Below are 19,451 nucleotides of genomic sequence, written 5' to 3' on the forward strand. Positions count from 1 at the left end.
AAAGCACATTTGACTGTTGTAACATTAGTTGGAATAATCACGTTAAAATATATTTTTTCATACAACCTTCATGTTACATTATGCGTACGAGCCACAAAATAAGACATTTACCAAATGAATGGCAGACACATTGCTGCCTATATTATTCATTATGTTTGCACTAATAGCTGCTTTTGAATCCTATGTTTCCACACTGTTTAATTCCTTCTAGGCTGAATGACATTGGTACTGATGCAATGAAATGACATGTGATTCAATATAATATGTCATTTACATTTTACATTTACATTTTAGTCATTTAGCAGACGCTCTTATCCAGAGCGACTTACAGTTAGTGAATACATTTTTTTTTTTTTTTTATACTGGCCCCCCATGGGAAACGAACCCACAACCCTGGCGTTGCAAACGCCATGCTCTATCAACTGAGCTACATCCCTGCCGGCCATTCCCTCCCCTACCCTGGACGACGCTGGGCCAATTGTGCGCCGCCCATGAGTCTCCCGGTCGCGGCCGGCTGCGACAGAGCCTGGATTCGAACCAGGATCTCTAGTAGCACAGTTAGCACTGCGATGCAGTGCCTTAGACCACTGCGCCACTCAGGAGACTTATCCAGAGCAACTTACAGGAGCAATTAGGGTTAAGTGCCTTGCTCAAGGGCACATCGACAGATTTTTCACCTAGTCGGCTCGGGGATTAGAACCAGCGACCTTTCGGTTACTGGCACAACGCTCTTAACCACTAAGCTACCTGCCACCACTAAGCTACCTGCCGCCGCTACCTGCCGCCCCAATGAATTGGAGAAACAATCTCATCAATTAATAGTCATACCGGTGTGATGTTTGCTCTGTAGAAAAACAAGTCCAGCAGTGTAATACAGTATGTAGTAGAAGCTCTCCTGCTTGTTCCTACGACAACTAAGCGCTGTATAGTGACTGTCCTCTAATTAACGTCAGTGTCAAACCTCAGCACAGGCTGTAGGGTAGAAGACCAAGCTTTCCCATACAATCGGACCTTCTTTGACAGGCGAAAACAGAGCACTCCTCCTGACAATGACAATCTATAGAAGGGACAAGCCATTCTCACTCATAAATACAGCCATCATCCTACTGAACTCTCTGAATTTTCTGGGTTGCACTACCTTGAATTGGCCATTCGATGTGTTTTTTTACGGTGCCTGTCGAGATGAATGGAAGAATCCATAATTCATCTTGTAGATGTGCTGAGGCAACATAAAACAAAGCCCTCTGTCCTCATCATTTCTCCAGCACTATTTATCAGCAGATAGGTCTCTCTTTGCAGCCTGTCAGAGCTCATTACGATCCAGAGCAGAGGAAAGCCACATACTTACTGGCCATTAGATTACAACATTGCTTAGATAGCCATAATAAGCCACAGAGTCAGAGTCCAACCATGGAGAGAAGCCAACCGAGATGTTAAAGAAGCTGTTGAGCAATGGACACTGTCTGTTGTATCTCTACCATTGTTATGAATAGAGTACTGCAAATGTAAAAAACATTTGCAAAATGTAGTATTTTCAAAAGATATACTGCTAGGATACGTAACCTGATTATCGTCCCTCAATTCTATCATTAAATCAAATTGCATTTTCAAAATGAGCTACCCCAAAGAATCTATACATGAATTTACTACCAGAATGTTAGACGGTAAGGCAGTGATTCTGTAGCCTGGTTGCTGTCTCTGTTCGGCAATTACATTCCACTCCTTGTAATTTGCCAAAGGCAGGAGTGGAATGTTAGCTAAAAAGACTGGTACCCAGACTTGTGATCCTGTGGAACACCTCTGATATTGGAAATCATATTATTCACATCCCAAGACGGAGGCAATCGTCCTGTCTGTCAAATGAGAGGAGAGGACTTGTCCTAATAGAGTTGGACTGTGCAGCACTTACTCTCAGGTTAGCTGAATCATAGCGGCTGTCAAGTCCTTGAGCCAGGAACATTACCTGGATTGCTCCGGCAATAGCCAGCTACTGAGATAAGGGAGTTAAAAGCTGCCTCGGATTGATGATTACATTGCCACTCAGAGAAACGTTTGACACTCAAATCTACAGTGTAAACTTTCTTTGTCAGAATTTCTTTTAATTAGTGCTCTTAGTGATTGCTGTCCCCTCTTCTCTCTGCTACTACAGGTACTGTCACTGGGTGCTGATGTCCTTCCAGAATACAAGCTCCAGACTCCACGCATGGACAGATTCACCATCCTCCACTACAGCCCATTCAAAGCTATGTGGGACTGGCTCATCCTGCTGCTGGTCATCTATACAGCCATCCTCACACCCTACTCTGCTGCTTTCCTACTCAATGACCGCGAGGAGCAAATGAGGCGTGAGTGTGGATACTCCTGCAATCCCCTGAACGTGGTGGATTTCATGGTGGACATCATGTTCATCGTTGACATCGTTATCAACTTCCGGACCACATATGTGAATCTGAATGAGGAAGTCGTCAGCCAGCCAGGGAAGATCGCCATTCACTATTTCAAAGGCTGGTTCCTTATAGACATGGTGGCTGCAATCCCCTTTGACCTGCTTATCTTCGGTTCAGGATCAGATGAAGTAAGTCATCCCTAATGCATTTCTTTCCCTGTGTTTTTCTCTCTCTGGGAGGTTTATTGCATATCACTTCAGCAGTGCTTCCACTCTTTTCCCATTTATTAAGCTCAGACTTATGCCCGTGGGCTACTTCTTAAAGGCTGAATTTTTCTGTCTCGGCTCTGAAAAGGATTACTGTATTAAATTGCATGTTGTTGTTGTTGTTTTTTTTGAATGGCCGTCGTTTCAAAATCCATTTACGTGGATTAATGGCTTCAATGATGCATTTAAATGAGGAGCGAGCCAGCAGACCCCAGCAGTGCTGTATGCACAGCTGACATACAGATGTGAAAGGCCCATTGGCAGGCAGGCCCAGGGCCGGATTAAGAAATCATAGGCCCCGGGGCTTTGGATTTGTATAGCCCCCCGTTCCCGACACACCCTAATTTTCTGTAAACAAATCCACGCACAAAGATGCAATTCGGTGCGTGGTAAATTTACTGTTGAAGAAAAAGGCCCTTTATTATAAAGCCATAACATTTGCGATGTGGCATAGGCTACAGTTGAGCAGAGACGTTTTTAGGCATGGGGAAAAATTTGTAGCAGGGTCCGGATTTTTTGTTGCCTTTTTATAAATGCATTTCATGGAATTCTATGTCATTTACATGGCAGAAGACATTAGCAGAATAATTTTTTAATACTTCACAAATGACGGAAATTAGTGGCTACTCTGACACTGACAAACTGAGATCAATAAAAATGATCTGGTCTTGAATTCAAACAATAGCCCAGTCCAATGAAGTGACACACATATTTTACAATATTAGGAGGAAATAAATAAATGAATATATAAAAAGGTAGGGCCTTGGAAAAACAAAAAAAGGTAGGGCCGTGGATCAGAAAACCAGTCAGTATCTGGTGTGACCACCATTTGCCTCACGCAGCATGACATCTCCTTCGCATAGAGTTGATCAGGTTATTGATTGTGGCCTGTGGGATGTTGTCCCAGTCCTCTTCATTGGCTGTGTGAAGTTGCTGGATATTGGCGGGAACTGGAACACGCTGTCGTACACGTCGATCTAGAGCATCCCAAACATGCTCAATGGGTGACATTGTCTGGTGAGTATGCAGGCCATGGAAGAACTGGACCATTTTCAGCTTCCAGGAATTGTGTACAGATCCTTGCGACATGGGGCCGTTCATTATCATGCTGAAACATGAGGTGATGGCGGAGGATGAATGGCACGACAATGGGCCTCAGGATCTCATCACGGTATCTCTGTGCATTCAAATTGCCATCGATAAAATGCAATTGTGTTAATTGTCCGTACCTTATGCATGCCTATACCATAACCCCACTGCCACCATGGGGCACTCTGTTCACAACGTTGACGTCAGCAAACCGCTCGCCCACACGACGCCATACACGCCATCTGCCCGGTACAGTTTAAACCGGGATTCATCCGTGAAGAGCACACTTCTCCAGTGTGCCAGTGGCCATCGAAGGTGAGCATTTGCCTACTGAAGTCGGTTACGACGCCAAACTGCAGTCAGGTTAAGACCCTGGTGAGGATGACGAGCACGCAGATGATCTTCCCTGAGACGGTTTCTGACAGTTTGTGCAGAAATTCTATTCTTCGGTTGTGCAAACCCACAGTTTCATCAGCTGTCCGGGTGGCTGGTCTCAGATGATCCTGCAGGTGAAGAAGCCGGATGTGGAGGTCCTGGGCTGGCGTGGTTACACATGGTCTGCGGTTGTGAGGCTGGTTGGACGTACTGCCAAATTCTCTAAAACGACATTGCAGGCAGCTTATGGTAGAGAAATGAACATGCCAATTGCATGCTCCCTCAAAACTTGAGACATCTGTGGCATTGTGTTGTGTGACAAAACTGCACATTTTAGAGTGGCCTTTTATTGATCCCAGCACAAGATGCACCTGTGTAATGATCATGCTGTTTAATCAGCTTCTTGATATGCCACATCTGTCAGGTGGGTGGATTATCTTGGCAAAGGAGAAATGCTCACTAATAGGGATGTAAACAAATTTGTGCACAACATTTTAGAGAAATAAGCTATTTGTGCGAATGGAACATTTCTGGGATCTTTTATTTCAGCTGATGAAACATGGGACCAACACATTTTGTACTTATATTTTTGTTCAGTATATATACAGTGCATTCGGACAGTATTCAGACCCCTTACCTTTTTCCACATTTTGTTATGTTACAGCCTTATTCTAAAATGGATAATATAAAATATGTCCTCATCAGTCTACACAATGCCCCATAATGACAAAGTGAAAACCGTTTTTTAGAATTTTTGGCAAATGTATTAAAAATAAAAATAAACAGATACCGTATTAACATAAGTATTCAGACCCTTTGCTATGAGTCTCGAAATTGAGCTCAGGTGCATCCTGTTTCCATTGATCATCCTTGAGATGTTTCTACAACTTGATTGGAGTCCACCTCTGGTAAAGTCAATTGATTGGACATGATTTGGAAAGGGACACACCTGTCTATATAAGGTCCCACAGTTGACAGTGCATGTCAGAGCAAAAACCAAGCAATGAGATCGAAGGAATTGTCCATAGAGCTCTGAGACAGGATTGAGTCGAGGCACAGATCTGGGGAAGGATACCAAAAATGTTTTTCAGCATTGAAGGTCCCCAAGAACACAGTGGCCATCATTTTTAAATGGAAGAAGATTGGAACCACCAAGACTCTTCCTAGAGCTGGCTGCCCGGCCAAACTGGGCAATCGGGGGAGAAGGACCTTGGTCAGGGAGGTGACCAAGAACCCGATGGTCATACTGACAGAGCTCCAGAGTTCCTCTGTGCAGAGGGGAGAACCTTCCAGATGGACAACCATCTCTGCAGCACTCCACCAATCAGGCCAGACGGAATCCACTCCTCAGTAAAAGGCACATGACAGCCTGCTTGGAGTTTGCCAAAAGGCACCTAAAGGACTCTCAGACCATGAGAAACATCATGCTGTATGGATGTTTTTCAGCGGCAGGGACTGGGAGACTAGTCAGGATCGAGGGAAAGATGAACGGAGCAAAGTACAGAGACATCCTTGATGAAAATCTGCTCCAGAGCGCTCAGGATCTCAGACTGGGGCGAAGGTTCACTTTCCAACAGGACAATGACCCTAAGCACACAGCCAAGACAACGCAGGAGTGGCTTCGGGACAAGTCTCTGAATGTCCTTGAGTGTCCCAGCCAGAGCCTGGACTTGAACTCGATCTAACATCTCTGGAGAGACCTGAAAATAGCTGTGCAGTGACGCTCCCCATCCAACCTGACAGAGCTTGAGAGGATCTGCCGAGAAGAATGTGAGAAACTCCCCAAATACAGGTGTGCCAAGCGTCATACCCAAGAAGACTCTAAGCTGTCATCGCTGCCAAAGGTGCTTCAACAAAGTACTGAGTAAAATGTCTGAAAACCAGTTTTTGCTTTGTCATTGTGGGGTATTGCATGTAGATTGATGAGGGGAAAAAACTATTTAATCCATTTGGGAATAAGGCTGTAACGTAACAAAATGTGGAAAAAGTTAAGGGGTGTGAATACTTTCCGAATGCACTGTATATACATACTACAGTAGGCTACTAAATAAACTTTTCAGTGCCGCACTGACTCACCCAATGATGAAGATGAAGCCATAGGCTTCTCTCCTCGTGGCAATAGCTTATCTCAAGATGAGCTACATTGAAAAACATTGCTGTTGTTCGCTCAAAATTGGGAGTTGTTGATGGAGTTAATTATTTTATTTTATTTGTTCTACAGACAGATTAGTCTTCTCTTTTCAGCAGTAGGCATTTGCTTTCCAAACTATACATTTTTCTTGTGATTGTAGCCTAGAAGTTAAGAGCGTTGTGCCAATAACCAAAAGGTTGCTGGATCGAATCCCCGAGTCGACTAGGCGATAAACTGTCGATGTGCCCTTGAAAGGCACTTAATCCTAATTGCTCCTGTAAATCGCTCTGGATAAGACCGTCTGTTAAATTACTAAAATGTAAATGTATGTATTTTCAAATGTGTAAAAGGCAAACTGACAGCTGCAAACAACCATAGAAATATAGTCCATAGATAGCAGTTCCCATTCAAGTCAGGACTGGCAGCCATTGCTAGTGTACCCATGAGTTTAACAGTCAAATTGCCAGGGTAAGAAGTTCCAAAACCCTTCTATGGATTATATGTCTATGGCTATAATGCAACAAGCTGTTCTATATTTTGCTGGCATTCTGCCCAAATTGTGGCCTTCCGACTGTAGGCATACCTGTAACTGCCAAAATAAAAGAAACAAGTAAATGAGGGATAGAAAGTATATATTATGGTGTGGGGTGCATTTCCCTGCCATGGTTTAGGTCCACTTCTAGAATCTATGCCAAGGCGCATTGAAACTGTTCTGGCAGCTCGTGGTGGCCCAACACCCTATTAAAACAGTATGTTGGTTTCCTATTATTTTAGCAGTTACAGTTGAAGTTGGAAGTTTACATACACTTAGGTTGGAGTCATTAAAACTCGTTTTTCAACCACTCCTGTCACGACTTCCGCCGTGACCCTGGACAACACCCTGTCGTTCTCCACTAACATCAAAGCGGTGACCCGATCCTGTAGGTTCATGCTCTACAACATTCGAAGAGTACGACCCTACCTTACACAGGAAGCGGCACAGGTCCTAATCCAGGCACTTGTCATCTCCCGTCTGGATTACTGCAACTCGCTGTTGGCTGGGCTCTCTTTCTGTGCCATTAAACCCCTACAACTCATCCAGAACGCTGCAGCCCGTCTGGTGTTCAACCTTCCCAAGTTCTCTCACATCACCCCGCTCCTCCGCACACTCCACTGGCTTCCAGTTGAAGCTCGCATCTGCTACAAGACCATGGTGCTTGCCTACGGAGCTGTGAGGACAACGGCACCTCCTTACCTTCAGGCTCTGATCAGTCCCTACACCCAAACGAGGACATTGCGTTCTTCCACCTCTGGCCTGCTGGTCCCCCTACCTCTGCGGATGCACAGTTCCCGCTCAGCCCAGTCAAAACTGTTCGCTGCTCTGGCACCCCAATGGTGGAACAAGCTCCCTCACGACGCCAGGACAGCGGAGTCACTGACCACCTTCCGGAGACACTTGAAACCCTACCTCTTTAAGGAATACCTGGGATAGTATAAAAGTAATCCTTCTGTGTCATTGTTTAATTTCAGCCTGTCACAATTTCATTCAATCCAAAATCATAAAATTTAGCCCCATTGTCTTCTATGCCACCAAGGTTTGTCTCACCTTTTCATGTACTGTATGTGTTAGATGAAAGTGACACTGCACCATGCCTATGAAACAGGTTGTTCAGTAGAACTACAGCCTGTTTTTAGGGATAATTGGTGACCATTTTTATCAGTTTACTTTATTGAGCTATTTTATCATAACCTGCAAGTGTGTAACGAGTGTTAGTGTATTGTGGTGGATCGAAGTCAGGCGCAGGACACAGAACTCGAAGAAACGTACTTTACTGAAAATGAGTAAAGAAAACAACACAGAAATACATCCACACAGGAAGGAACTAATCCGCTCACCAACGACACACAAAACGAAAAACAACCACGCACAAAACACATTGGGAGCCACTGGGTAAATAGGGAAGGCGTGATACAATAATGGGCAACTGGTGTGTGACATTAGACAACAGGTGCAACATAGAAACATAGAACATAGATCGGCAGTAGCTAGTATTCCGGTGACGACGAACGCCACAGCCTGCCCGAGCAAGGAGGAGGGGCAGCCTCGGCAGAATCCGTGACAGTACCCCCCCACCCCTCGGGGACGGCCAGGAGGACGCGGCGCGGGGCGAGTCGGATGACTACGGTGGAAATCCCTCAACATGGAGGGATCGACGATGTCCCTCCTAGGGACCCAGCACCGCTCCTCCGGACCGTACCCCTCCCACTCCACGAGATACTGCAGGCCTCCCACCCGACGCCTCGAATCTAACATGGAACGGACCGAGTACGCCGGTGCCCCCCCGATGTCCAGTGGGGGCGGAGGAACCTCCCGTATCTCAGACTCCGGGAGTGGACCAGCTACCACCGGCCTGAGGAGAGACACATGGAACGAGGGGTTAATACGATACTCAGGAGGAAGCTGTAACCTATAACATACCTTGTTTAATCTCCTCAGGTCTTTGAATGGCCCCACAAACCGCCGACCAAGCTTCCGGCAGGGCAGGCGAAGGGGCAGGTTTCGGGTCGAGAGCCAGACCTGGTCCCCCGGTGCATACACCGGAGCCTGGGCAGTGTTCCAGGTCTCCTGCGAGCGCCGAAACCATTAATCCACCACAGGTGCCTCGATCTGGCTCTGATGCTAAGATGCCAGAACCGGCTGATAACCTAATACACACTGGAATGGAGTAAGGTTAGTGGAGGAGTGGCGGAGTGAGTTTTGGGCCATCTCTGCCCAGGGGAGGAAAACCGACCACTCCCCCCGCCAGTCCTGGCAATACGACCTCCTACCCACCTCCTGGTTGACTCTCTCCACCTGCCCGTTACTTTTGGGGTAAAACCCTGAGGTCAGGCTGACTGAGACTCCCAGACGTTCCATGAACGCCCTCCAAACCCTCGAGGTGAACTGGGAACCCCGATCAGACACTATATCCTCAGGTATCACATAGTGCCGGAAGACATGTGTAAATAGGGCCTCAGCAGTCTGTAGGGCCGTAGGGAGACCGGGCAGAGGAATGAGGCAGCAGGACTTAGAAAAACGATCCACAACGACCAGGATCGTGGTATTCCCTTGTGAGGGAGGAAGATCCGTCACGAAATCCACCGATAGGTGGGACCACGGTCGATGTGGAACGGGTAGGGGTTGCAATTTCCCTCTGGGCAGGTGTCTAGGAGCCTTACACTGGGCGCTCACCGAGCAGGAGGAAACATAAACCCTCATGTCCTTAGCTAAGGTGGGCCACCAGTGCTTCCCACTAAGACAATGCACTGTCCAACCGATACCAGGATGACCAGAGGAGGGTGACGTGTGAGCCCAATAGATCAACCGACCGCAGACCTCCAGCGGGACGTACACACGACCCTCTGGAGTGGGTTCATTACGCAACGCCCGCTCGATGTCCGCGTCCACCTCCCACACCACCGGTGCCACCAGACACGACGCCGGAAGTATGGGAGTGGGCTCCACGGAACTCTCCTCCGTGTCATACAGTCGGGACAGAGCATCTGCCTTAGCATTCTGGGAACCTGGCCTGTACGAAAGGGTGAAACAAAAACGGGTGAGAAACATTGACCACCTTGCCTGGCGAGGGTTTAATCTCTTCGCCGCCCGGATGTACTCCAGATTGCGGTGGTCAGTCAAAATGAGAAAAGGGTGGTTAGCCCCCTCAAGCCAATGTCTCCACGCTTTCAGGGCTTGGACCACGGCCAACAGCTCTCGGTCCCCCACATCATAGTTGCGCTCTGCCGGACTGAGCTTCTTAGAAAAGAACGCACAGGGGCGGAGCTTGGGTGGTGTGCCCGAGCGCTGGGAAAGTACTATCCCAGCCTCCGACGCGTCCACCTCAACCGTGAAGGCCAAGGAGGGATCCGGATGAGCCAGCACTGGAGCCGAGGTAAACAGGTTCTTCAGATGATTGAACGCCCTGTCCACCTCAGCTGACTACCGCAGACGCATCGGTCCCCCCTTCAGCAACGAGGTAATGGGAGTTGCTACCTGACCAAAGCCCCGGATAAACCTCCGGTAGTAATTGGCAAATCCCAAAAATTGCTGCACCTCCTTCACCGTGGTTGGAGTCGGCCAATTACGCACGGCCGAAATGCGGTCACTTTCCATTTTCACCCCAGACGTGGACATGTGGTACCCTAGGAAAGAGATGGACTCCTGAAAGAACAGGCATTTCTCCGCCTTGGCATACAGGTCAGGCTTCAACAGTCGTCCAAGTACTTTACGCACCAGGGACACATGCTCGGCCCGTGTAGCGGAGTATATGAGAATGTCATCAATATACACCACTACACCCTGTCCGTGCAGATCCCTGAAAATCTCATCGACAAAGGCTTGGAAGACTGATGGAGCATTCATCAACCCGTATGGCATGACGAGGTACTCATAGTGTCCTGAGGTAGTGCTGAAAGCCGTCTTCCACTCATCTCCCTCCCGAATACGCACCAGATTGTACGCGCTCCTGAGATCCAATTTCGTGAAGAAGCGCGCCCCGTGCAGTGATTCCGTCATACATGCTATCAGAGGTAAGGGATAGCTGTACTTGACAGTGATCTGATTAAGCCCACGGTAATCAATGCACGGGCGTAAGCCACCATCCTTCTTTTTCACGAAAAAGAAACTTGAGGAAACAGGTGGAAGGCCGAATGTATCCCTGTCTCAGAGATTCGGAGACATATGTTTCCATAGCCGCCTCCTCTGCCTGTGACAGAGGATACACGTGACTCCGGGGAAGTGCAGCGCCTACCTGGAGATTTATCGCACAATCCCCCGGACGATGGGGTGGTAATTTAGTCGCCCTCTTCTTACTGAAGGCGAGAGCCAAATCGGCATACTCAGAAGGAATGTGCACTGTGGAGACCTGGTTTGGACTCTCCACCGTAGTAGCCCCCAAGGAAACCCCTACACACGTCCCTGAGTACTGACTGGACCATCCCTTGAGAGCCCTCTGTTGCCAGGAAATAGTGGGATCATGAGTGGTTAACCAGGGAAGTCCCAACACCACAGGATAAGGTGGTGCAACATAGAAACATAGAACATAGATCGGCAGTAGCTAGTATTCCGGTGACGACGGACGCCGCAGCCTGCCCGAGCAAGGAGGAGGGGCAGCCTCGGCAGAATCCGTGACAAAGTGTTAATGGGTTCACATCTTTTCCCTTTCAAAGCACAGTTGATGTCTAAGAGAATGATCAGGGAGCTTTATAACCAAGCCAGCAGGCTCCCTCGCTGTGTTTAAGGTCTCTCCCATGCTTTAGCTGCTTAAGTGTAAATCATAGTCCACAGACACTGAGACGCGATAGTCCAGCGTCCCATTGTGACATAGCTACGCCGCTCTGAGAACACCATCCGCGGGAGACGCACAGCCAGAACGTGTTTTTATAATAATAATAATATAATATGCCATTTAGCAGACGCTTTTATCCAAAGCGACTTACAGTCATGCGTGCATACATTTTTGTGTATGGGTGGTCCCGGGGATTGAACCCACTACCTTGGCGTTACAAGCGCCGTGCTCTACCAGCTGAGCTACAGAGGAAATTGCTTGAGCTGCGCTGAGAATTCGAAAAGTATGAAAGTCAACGGTCCAATATATATTTTCTCTAGCCTTTTGGGGGCCCTAATCAAAATGTGGATGCGGGCCCCCTCCCCACCTTGCGGTAAAACATTTTAGTGGCCCCCTCTCTTGACGGCAGAGAGAAAAATAAAGTTTGAATGTACATTTCCTGCAATTCTACACATTTTGCCATGGGGTGTAGCGAAAATGTAGCAATTTTATAACAAATTTAACGCAATTCTACTAATTTTGCCATGGGGCAGTGAGAAAAATGTAGCAGTTTTACAGCTAATTTCCCACAATTCTATCCATTTTGGCATAAGGTGGATATTTTGTTTTGCAGTTTTAAAGCAAATTTCCTGCTATTCTATACATTTTGCAATGACTTTTAATATGCAGTGGTGGAAAAAGTACCCAATTGTCATACTTGAGTAAAAGTATAGAAACTGTAACACCCTGGCTCTGGGACTCTATATGTTGAGTCAGGGTGTGTTCTTTCTATGTGGTGTATTTCTATGTTGGGAGTTCTAGTTTGTTTATTTCTATGTTGGCCTGAGTGACTCCCAATCAGAGGCAACGAGTGTCAGCTGTGGCTGGTTGTCTCTGATTGGGAGCCATATTTAAACTGTCTGTTTTTCCCTTTGTGTTTGTGGGTTCTTGTTCCGTGTTGGTCTATGTTACCTAGGACGTTACGAGTCGTTTGTTGTTTTTGTTTACTGTCCGTGTTTATCGCTAATGATAAATAAACATGTTCGTTCATCACGCTGCGCCTTGGTCTACTTCCTACGACGATCGTGACAGAAGAACCCACCTTACAAGGACCAAGCAGCGTGTCCAGGAGCAGGCAGACTGGACATGGGAGGAAGCGCCGGGAAAGGAGATGGAGAGGTTGACGATGGCCCAGGTGGGCAAATCGTGGTCCTGGGAGGACATGCTCGGGGGCAAAGGGCCATGGGCTAGGATTAAGGCCCTGGCGAGAGAGGAGCAGCGGCGTCAGCAGTGTCATCGTCGGACGGACGAGAGGCAACCCCAAAAAATGTTTAGGGGGGGCACACGGCATGGTCGGCTGGGCAGCAGGAGGCTGCCACAGGGCGATTAGGAGAGGAGGCCACCGGGTTTTGGGGGCCAGAAGGCAGGTTGGCGGAGCCTGGATGGAGAGCAGAGCCAACTCCCCGTACTCAGGCATGGCAGCATGAGACTGGGCAGGTTCCGCGGTATGCAGAGCTGCGCACTGTGCCACGAGTGGTCCGGCATAGTCCGGTACGTCCTGTGCGAGCACCCCGCACGTGTTGTGCGAAGGTGGGCATGCAGCCAGGACGGAGTGTGCCGGCTCAGCGCTCGTTGCCTCCAGTGCCTCTCCTCGGTCCCGGATATCCTGCGCCAGTGTCACGTGCTGTTATGCCAGTACGGGTACACAGCCCTGTACGTCCTGTGCTGATGCCTCACACAGAGTGTGTGAAGGTAGGCATTCAGCCAGGACGGGTTGTGGCAGCTCTTCACTCCAGGTCTCCTATCCGTCTCGTCAGCCCGGTCCGGCCCGTTCCTACTCCTCGCACCAAGCCTACGGTGTGCGTCGCCAGCCCGGTCTGGCCTGTTCCTGCCACTCGCACCAAGCCTACGGTGCGCGTCGCCAGCCCGGCCCGGCCTGTTCCTGCCACTCGCACCAAGTCTACAGTGCGCGTCGCCAGCCCGGCCCGGCCTGTTCCTGCCACTCGCACCAAGCCAGGGGTGCGAGTCGTCAGCCTGGTCCGGCCTGTCCCTGCTCCTCGCACCAAGCCTACGGTGTGCGTCGCCAGCCCGGTCCGGCCTGTCCCTGCTCCTCGCACCAAGCCTACGGTGTGCGTCGCCAGCCCGGTCCGGCCTGTCCCTGCTCCACGCACCAAGCCTACGGTGTGCGTCGCCAGCCCGGTCCGGCCTGTTCCTGCCACTCGCACCAAGCCAGGGGTGCGAGTCGTCAGCCTGGTCCGGCCTGTCCCTGCTCCACGCACCAAGCCTACGGTGTGCGTCGCCAGCCCGGTCCGGCCTGTCCCTGCTCCTCGCACCAAGCCTACGGTGTGCGTCGCCAGCCCGGTCCGGCCTGTCCCTGCTCCACGCACCAAGCCTACGGTGTGCGTCGCCAGCCCGGTCCGGCCTGTCCCTGCTCCTCGCACCAAGCCTACGGTGTGCGTCGCCAGCCCGGTAAGGCCTGTTCCTACTCCACGCACCAAGCCAGGGGTGCACATCGTCAGCCCGGTCCGGCCCGTTTCTACTCACGCACCAAGCCAGGGGTGCGAGTCGTCAGCCCGGTCCGGCCCGTTCGGCTCCACGCACCAAGCCAGGGGTGCTGCGTCGTCAGTCCAGCACAACCCGTGCCTGGGTCACCGGTGCCTGGTAAGGTACCGGTCAACTGCTCCACTACGGAGCTGAAGCTAACCGCTCCTGCTACGTCCAGTTCAGCTCCAGCCAGCGGGGCCAGACCAGACCAGGGGCGCTATGGGGGGTTTATTGGAGGGTGGTGGGCAAGGCCGGAGCCAGAACCGCCGCCGAGGAGGAATGCCCACCCAGCCCTCCCCTGTTTTGCTCTAGTTGAGGCGCGGTCGCAGTCCGCGCCTTTAGGGGGGGGTACTGTAACACCCTGGCTCTGGGACTCTATATGTTGAGCCAGGGTGTGTTCTTTCTATGTGGTGTATTTCTATGTTGGGAGTTCTAGTTTGTTTATTTCTATGTTGGCCTGAGTGACTCCCAATCAGAGGCAACGAGTGTCAGCTGTTGGCTGGTTGTCTCTGATTGGGAGCCATATTTAAACAGTCTGTTTTTCCCTTTGTGTTTGTGGGTTCTTGTTCCGTGTTGGTCTATGTTACCTAGGACGTTACGAGTCGTTTTGTTGTTTTGTTCATTGTCAGTATTTATCAATATAGATAAATAAACATGTTTGTTCATCACGCTGCGCCTTGGTCTATTCCGTACGACGATCGTGACAGAAACCTTAATATAAAGTTACTCAAGTAAAAGTGAAAATCACCCAGTAAAATACTACTTGAGGAAAAGTCTAAAAGTATTTGGTTTAAAATATACTTAAGTATCAAAAGTAAATGTAATTGCTAAAATATAATTTTATACTAAGTATAAAAAGTAGAAGTATAAATCATTTCAAATGTCTTATATTAAGGAAAGCAGACTGCACCATTTTCTTGTTTTCAAAATGTATGGCTAGCCAGGGGCACATTCCAACACATTATTTACAAAAGATGCATTTGTGTTTAGTGAGTCCGCCAGAACATAGGCAGTAGGGATAACCATGTGTTATCTTGATAAGTGCGTGAATTTCACAATTTTCCTGTTCTGCTAAGCATTCAAAATGTAACGAGTACTCAGGGAAAATGTATGGAGTAAAAATAAACATATTTTCTTTAGGAATGTAGTGAAGTAAAAGTAAAAGTAGTCAAAAATATAATAGTCAAGTAAAGATACCCCCAAAAAACCTACTTAAGTACTTTAAACCACTGTTAAAATGATATCTGAGTGAGAATGACTAACAAAATTAATGGGGGGCCCATGGAGGTCAGGGCCCTGGGCACGTGCCCTGCGTGCCTGGTCGGTTTTCGTCCATGATTACTACAAGTTTAGATAGCTGGCTAGACTAACTATCAAAAAATTGTTAGCTGACAATGGCTATTTAAGTGACTGTCAGTGACTGACATAAAAGAAAAACTGCTGAATGATACACATTGCACATGGTGTATTCTACTATTCTTACTCTCAACAGTAAGTTGAGACCCCGACTGAGTTACAAAATAAATATATATATATATATATACACTACTGTTCAAAAGTTTGAGGTCACTTAGAAATGTCCTTGTTTTCGAAAGAAAAGCAATTTCTTTGTCCATTAAAATAACATCAAATTAATCAGAAATACAGTGTAGACATTGTTAATGTTGTAAATGGCTATTGTAGCTGGAAATGGCTGATTTTTAACGGAATATCTACATAGGCATACAGAGGCCCATTATCAGCAACCATCAGTCCTGTGTTCCAATGGCACGTTCTGTTTGCTAGTCCAAGTTTATCATTTTAAAAGGTTAATTTATCATTAGAAAACCCTTTTGCAATTATGTTAGCACAGCTGAAAACTGTTGTGCTGATTAAAGAAGCAATAAAACTGGCCTTCTTGAGGCTAGTTGAGTATCTGGAGCATCAGCAATTGTGGGTTCGATTACAGGCTCAAAATGGCCAGAAACAAAGAACTTTCTTCTGAAACTCGTCAGTCTATTCTTGTTCTGAGAAATGAGGGCTATTCCATGGGAGAAATTGCCAAGAAACTGAAGATCTCATACAACGCTGTGGACTACTCCCTTCACAGAACAGCGCAAACTGTCTCTAACCAGAATAGAAAGAGGAGTGGGAGGCCCCGGTGCACAACTGAGCAAGAGGACAAATACATTAGTGTCTAGTTTGAGAAACATACGCCTCACAGGTCCTCAACTGGCAGCTTCATTAAATAGTACCCGCAAAACACCAGCCTCAACGTCAACAGGCGACTCCGGGAAATCTCCCACTTTACCACCACCAAAGCACCCCCAGCCCATCACATTGCCTCCACCATGCTTGACAGATGGCATCAAGCACTCCTCCAGCATCTTTTCATTTGGTTTGCGTCTCACAAATGTTCTTATTTTTGATCCGAACACCTCAAACTTCGATTTGTCTGTCCATAACACTTTTTTTCCAATCTTCCTCTGTCTAGTGTCTGTGTTCTTTTGCCCATCTTAATATTTTATTTTTATTGGCCAGTCTGAGATATGGCTTTTTCTTTGCAACTCTGCCTAGAAGGTCAGCATCCCGGAGTCGCCTCTTCACTGTTGACGTTGAGGCTGGTGTTTTGCAGGTACTATTTAATGAAGCTGCCAGTTGAGGACCTGTGAGGCGTCTGTTTCTCAAACTAGACACGAATGTATTTGTTTTTGGCCATTTTGATTCTGTAATCGAACCCACAATTGCTGATGCTCCAGATACTCAACTAGTCTCAAGAAGGCCAGTTGTATTGCTTCTTTAATCAGCACAACCATTTTCAGCTGTGCTAACATAATTGCAAAAGGGTTTTCTAATGATCAATTAGCCTTTTAAAATGATAAACTTGGATTAGCAAACACAACGTGCCATTGGAACACAGGACTGATGGTTGCTGATAATGGGCCTCTGTACGCCTATGTAGATATTCCGTTAAAAATCAGCCATTTCCAGCTACAATAGCCATTTACAACATTAACAATGTCTACACTGTATTTCTGTTATTTTAATGGACAAATAAATTCATTTTCCTTCGAAAACAAGGACATTTCTAAGTGACCCCAAACTTTTGAACGGTAGTGTACATAAGAATCACTGTCAGTTTTATTCGTCAAAGAGCCTCTGAAAATAACCAAACAGCTACTAGCCTCACCTTCCAGGGCCATATTATAATTCTCAGGTAAATAAGTGATCTCCCTGGAGGTGACAATTGTATAAGTGTTGCAAGAGCCGTTGCTGATGAGACAGAGCGAACAGCAACCTCCCTGGGACTCGTTCATTGTGTTACCTTCCTCCTGCCCAGACTTCAATAAAGCAGCTTTGTTTAACAGCTCTGTGTTAATTTAGCCTTGACCAGAGCCATTACGTAGAAAGTCGCCAAGATTAAGAGTCTTTGAATTGTAGTGTTGAGAGGAGTCTAGAGAAAACTCATTACTAATGTTGATGAAGTGACATTTACTCTTTTTTTGGTAAAACATCTGTTGGTAATGGCTGAGCGCTGAAATATATTTCCAATGCATCTTTGTGATATCTATATAAAGTAAATCAGTACCAACTTTGCATAACATGTATTATCTATTCATATTTGGTAAAAGGTGAACACAAGGAACATGTTTCACAACGTCTGATCATGTCTCTCTTATTACTTGAGTCCTTGCTAATTATGTACAATGTCTTGTCTCTTTAGACCACCACTCTGATTGGCCTGTTGAAGACAGCCCGACTTCTGCGATTGGTGCGTGTTGCCCGGAAACTGGACCGTTACTCTGAGTACGGAGCTGCTGTGCTCATATTACTCATGTGCATCTTTGCACTCATCGCTCACTGGCTAGCCTGCATATGGTACGCCATTGGCAATGTGGAGAAGCCTTACCTGGAGCACAACATTGGTTGGCTCGACAATCTTGGGGTTTCCATTGGCAAGAGGTATAACTACAGTGACCCTAGCTCTGGGCCCTCCATCAAGGACAAATACGTCACAGCACTTTACTTCACGTTCAGCAGTCTAACCAGTGTGGGCTTTGGGAATGTCTCCCCAAATACCAACTCAGAAAAGATCTTCTCTATCTGTGTCATGCTGATCGGCTGTGAGTCTGATACTTCCTACTTTCTTTTACTTAGCTGCTCAGAATGTTAGAATGAACTAACATTCACATTGACAAGATTCATTGTACTAATAGATAGCACAAAGGACTGCTGACTTTTACTTTTGTCTGTGTGTTGTGTAGCCCTCATGTATGCCAGCATCTTCGGTAACGTGTCAGCCATCATCCAGCGGCTATACTCGGGCACGGCCAGGTACCACACCCAGATGCTTCGGGTTCGAGAGTTCATCCGCTTTCACCAGATCCCCAACCCGCTAAAGCAGCGGCTGGAGGAGTACTTCCAACACTCCTGGACCTACACCAATGGCATCGACATGAACACGGTAAGCAGCAAAACCTCAACTCAGCATACCAACATAGTTCAATCCTCTTTCTTGCCAATGTGATCCTCATGCAAAATGTTTAAAAAAAAACTTTTTTCATTTCTGCTTTTCAAATGGAATAACATCTACGCTGGTAAGAGCAGGAGGTACATATGTGAAAGTATGAATTGTAACCATTTCCATGTTAAGCTTAATTGCTTTACATTTTTGTTTAGCTTTCAAATCATAATATTTTGCTCTCAAAATATCTCATAATAGACAGTAGATGACCAGCAACACGATAAACCATCATCATCATCATCATCACTTTTCTTTTCAGTTTTTGAGTGAGGTATTTGAGTTTCCATACCATCTCCTGTGTGCCAACAGCCCAACGCTGAGCTTCCACATGCATGGCAGATTCTAATTACCCAAGTGCTTTGAGCTGAGGCCAAGGGCATATGTCACAGATTGGCTTTATTTGTTTATTTGGATCCCCATTAGCTTTTGCAGAAGCAACAGCTACTCTTCCTGGGCTCCACAAAAAACACCAAACATAACAAGTAACAAAATACTGCTAGACAAGGACTGTCACACAAATACAACGATATACAAACAATACAATTAAAAATACTAAGAAGTGTGCATGTGGCTGCATGAGCTTGCTTGAAGGATACAGTAGTGCCTTTTCCTTTTCAAGTACAGCGTACTGCATAAAAACTTAGGACAACTTACTGTATCTTTCGTTGTGAAAAAAGGTCCTAACGGCCTGTGTTTTTTATAGTACATTTGCATCACTGAAACACTGTTGTGGGCCAATAGAGGAAGAGTTTAGCCCAGATTAATTCCCGTGTATTGTAGAGGTAAGTATATTCTGTTATTGTTTTTGTCACAACCGGTAGCCTATTTTAAATTCCAGGAGATGAAAACACCTTGAAACGCTAACCATTT

The 19,451-nt window shown here is 47.0% G+C and overlaps 1 protein-coding gene across 2 annotated transcripts in view; it reads left to right on the forward strand.

The window, feature by feature from the left end:
- Positions 1–19,451, forward strand: part of LOC121552069 (potassium voltage-gated channel subfamily H member 7) — a 54,111-nt gene that overhangs the window by 21,431 nt on the left and 13,229 nt on the right. For both annotated transcript variants that reach the window (XM_041864744.2, XM_041864755.2), the window contains 3 exons: positions 2,150–2,575; positions 17,781–18,180; positions 18,322–18,521. In XM_041864744.2, coding sequence (XP_041720678.2) covers positions 2,150–2,575; positions 17,781–18,180; positions 18,322–18,521 — 1,026 coding nt within the window. The remainder of the gene's footprint in view (positions 1–2,149; positions 2,576–17,780; positions 18,181–18,321; positions 18,522–19,451) is intronic.

The sequence above is a fragment of the Coregonus clupeaformis genome, chromosome 4, assembly GCF_020615455.1.
Source record: "Coregonus clupeaformis isolate EN_2021a chromosome 4, ASM2061545v1, whole genome shotgun sequence".
NCBI lineage: Eukaryota > Metazoa > Chordata > Actinopteri > Salmoniformes > Salmonidae > Coregonus > Coregonus clupeaformis.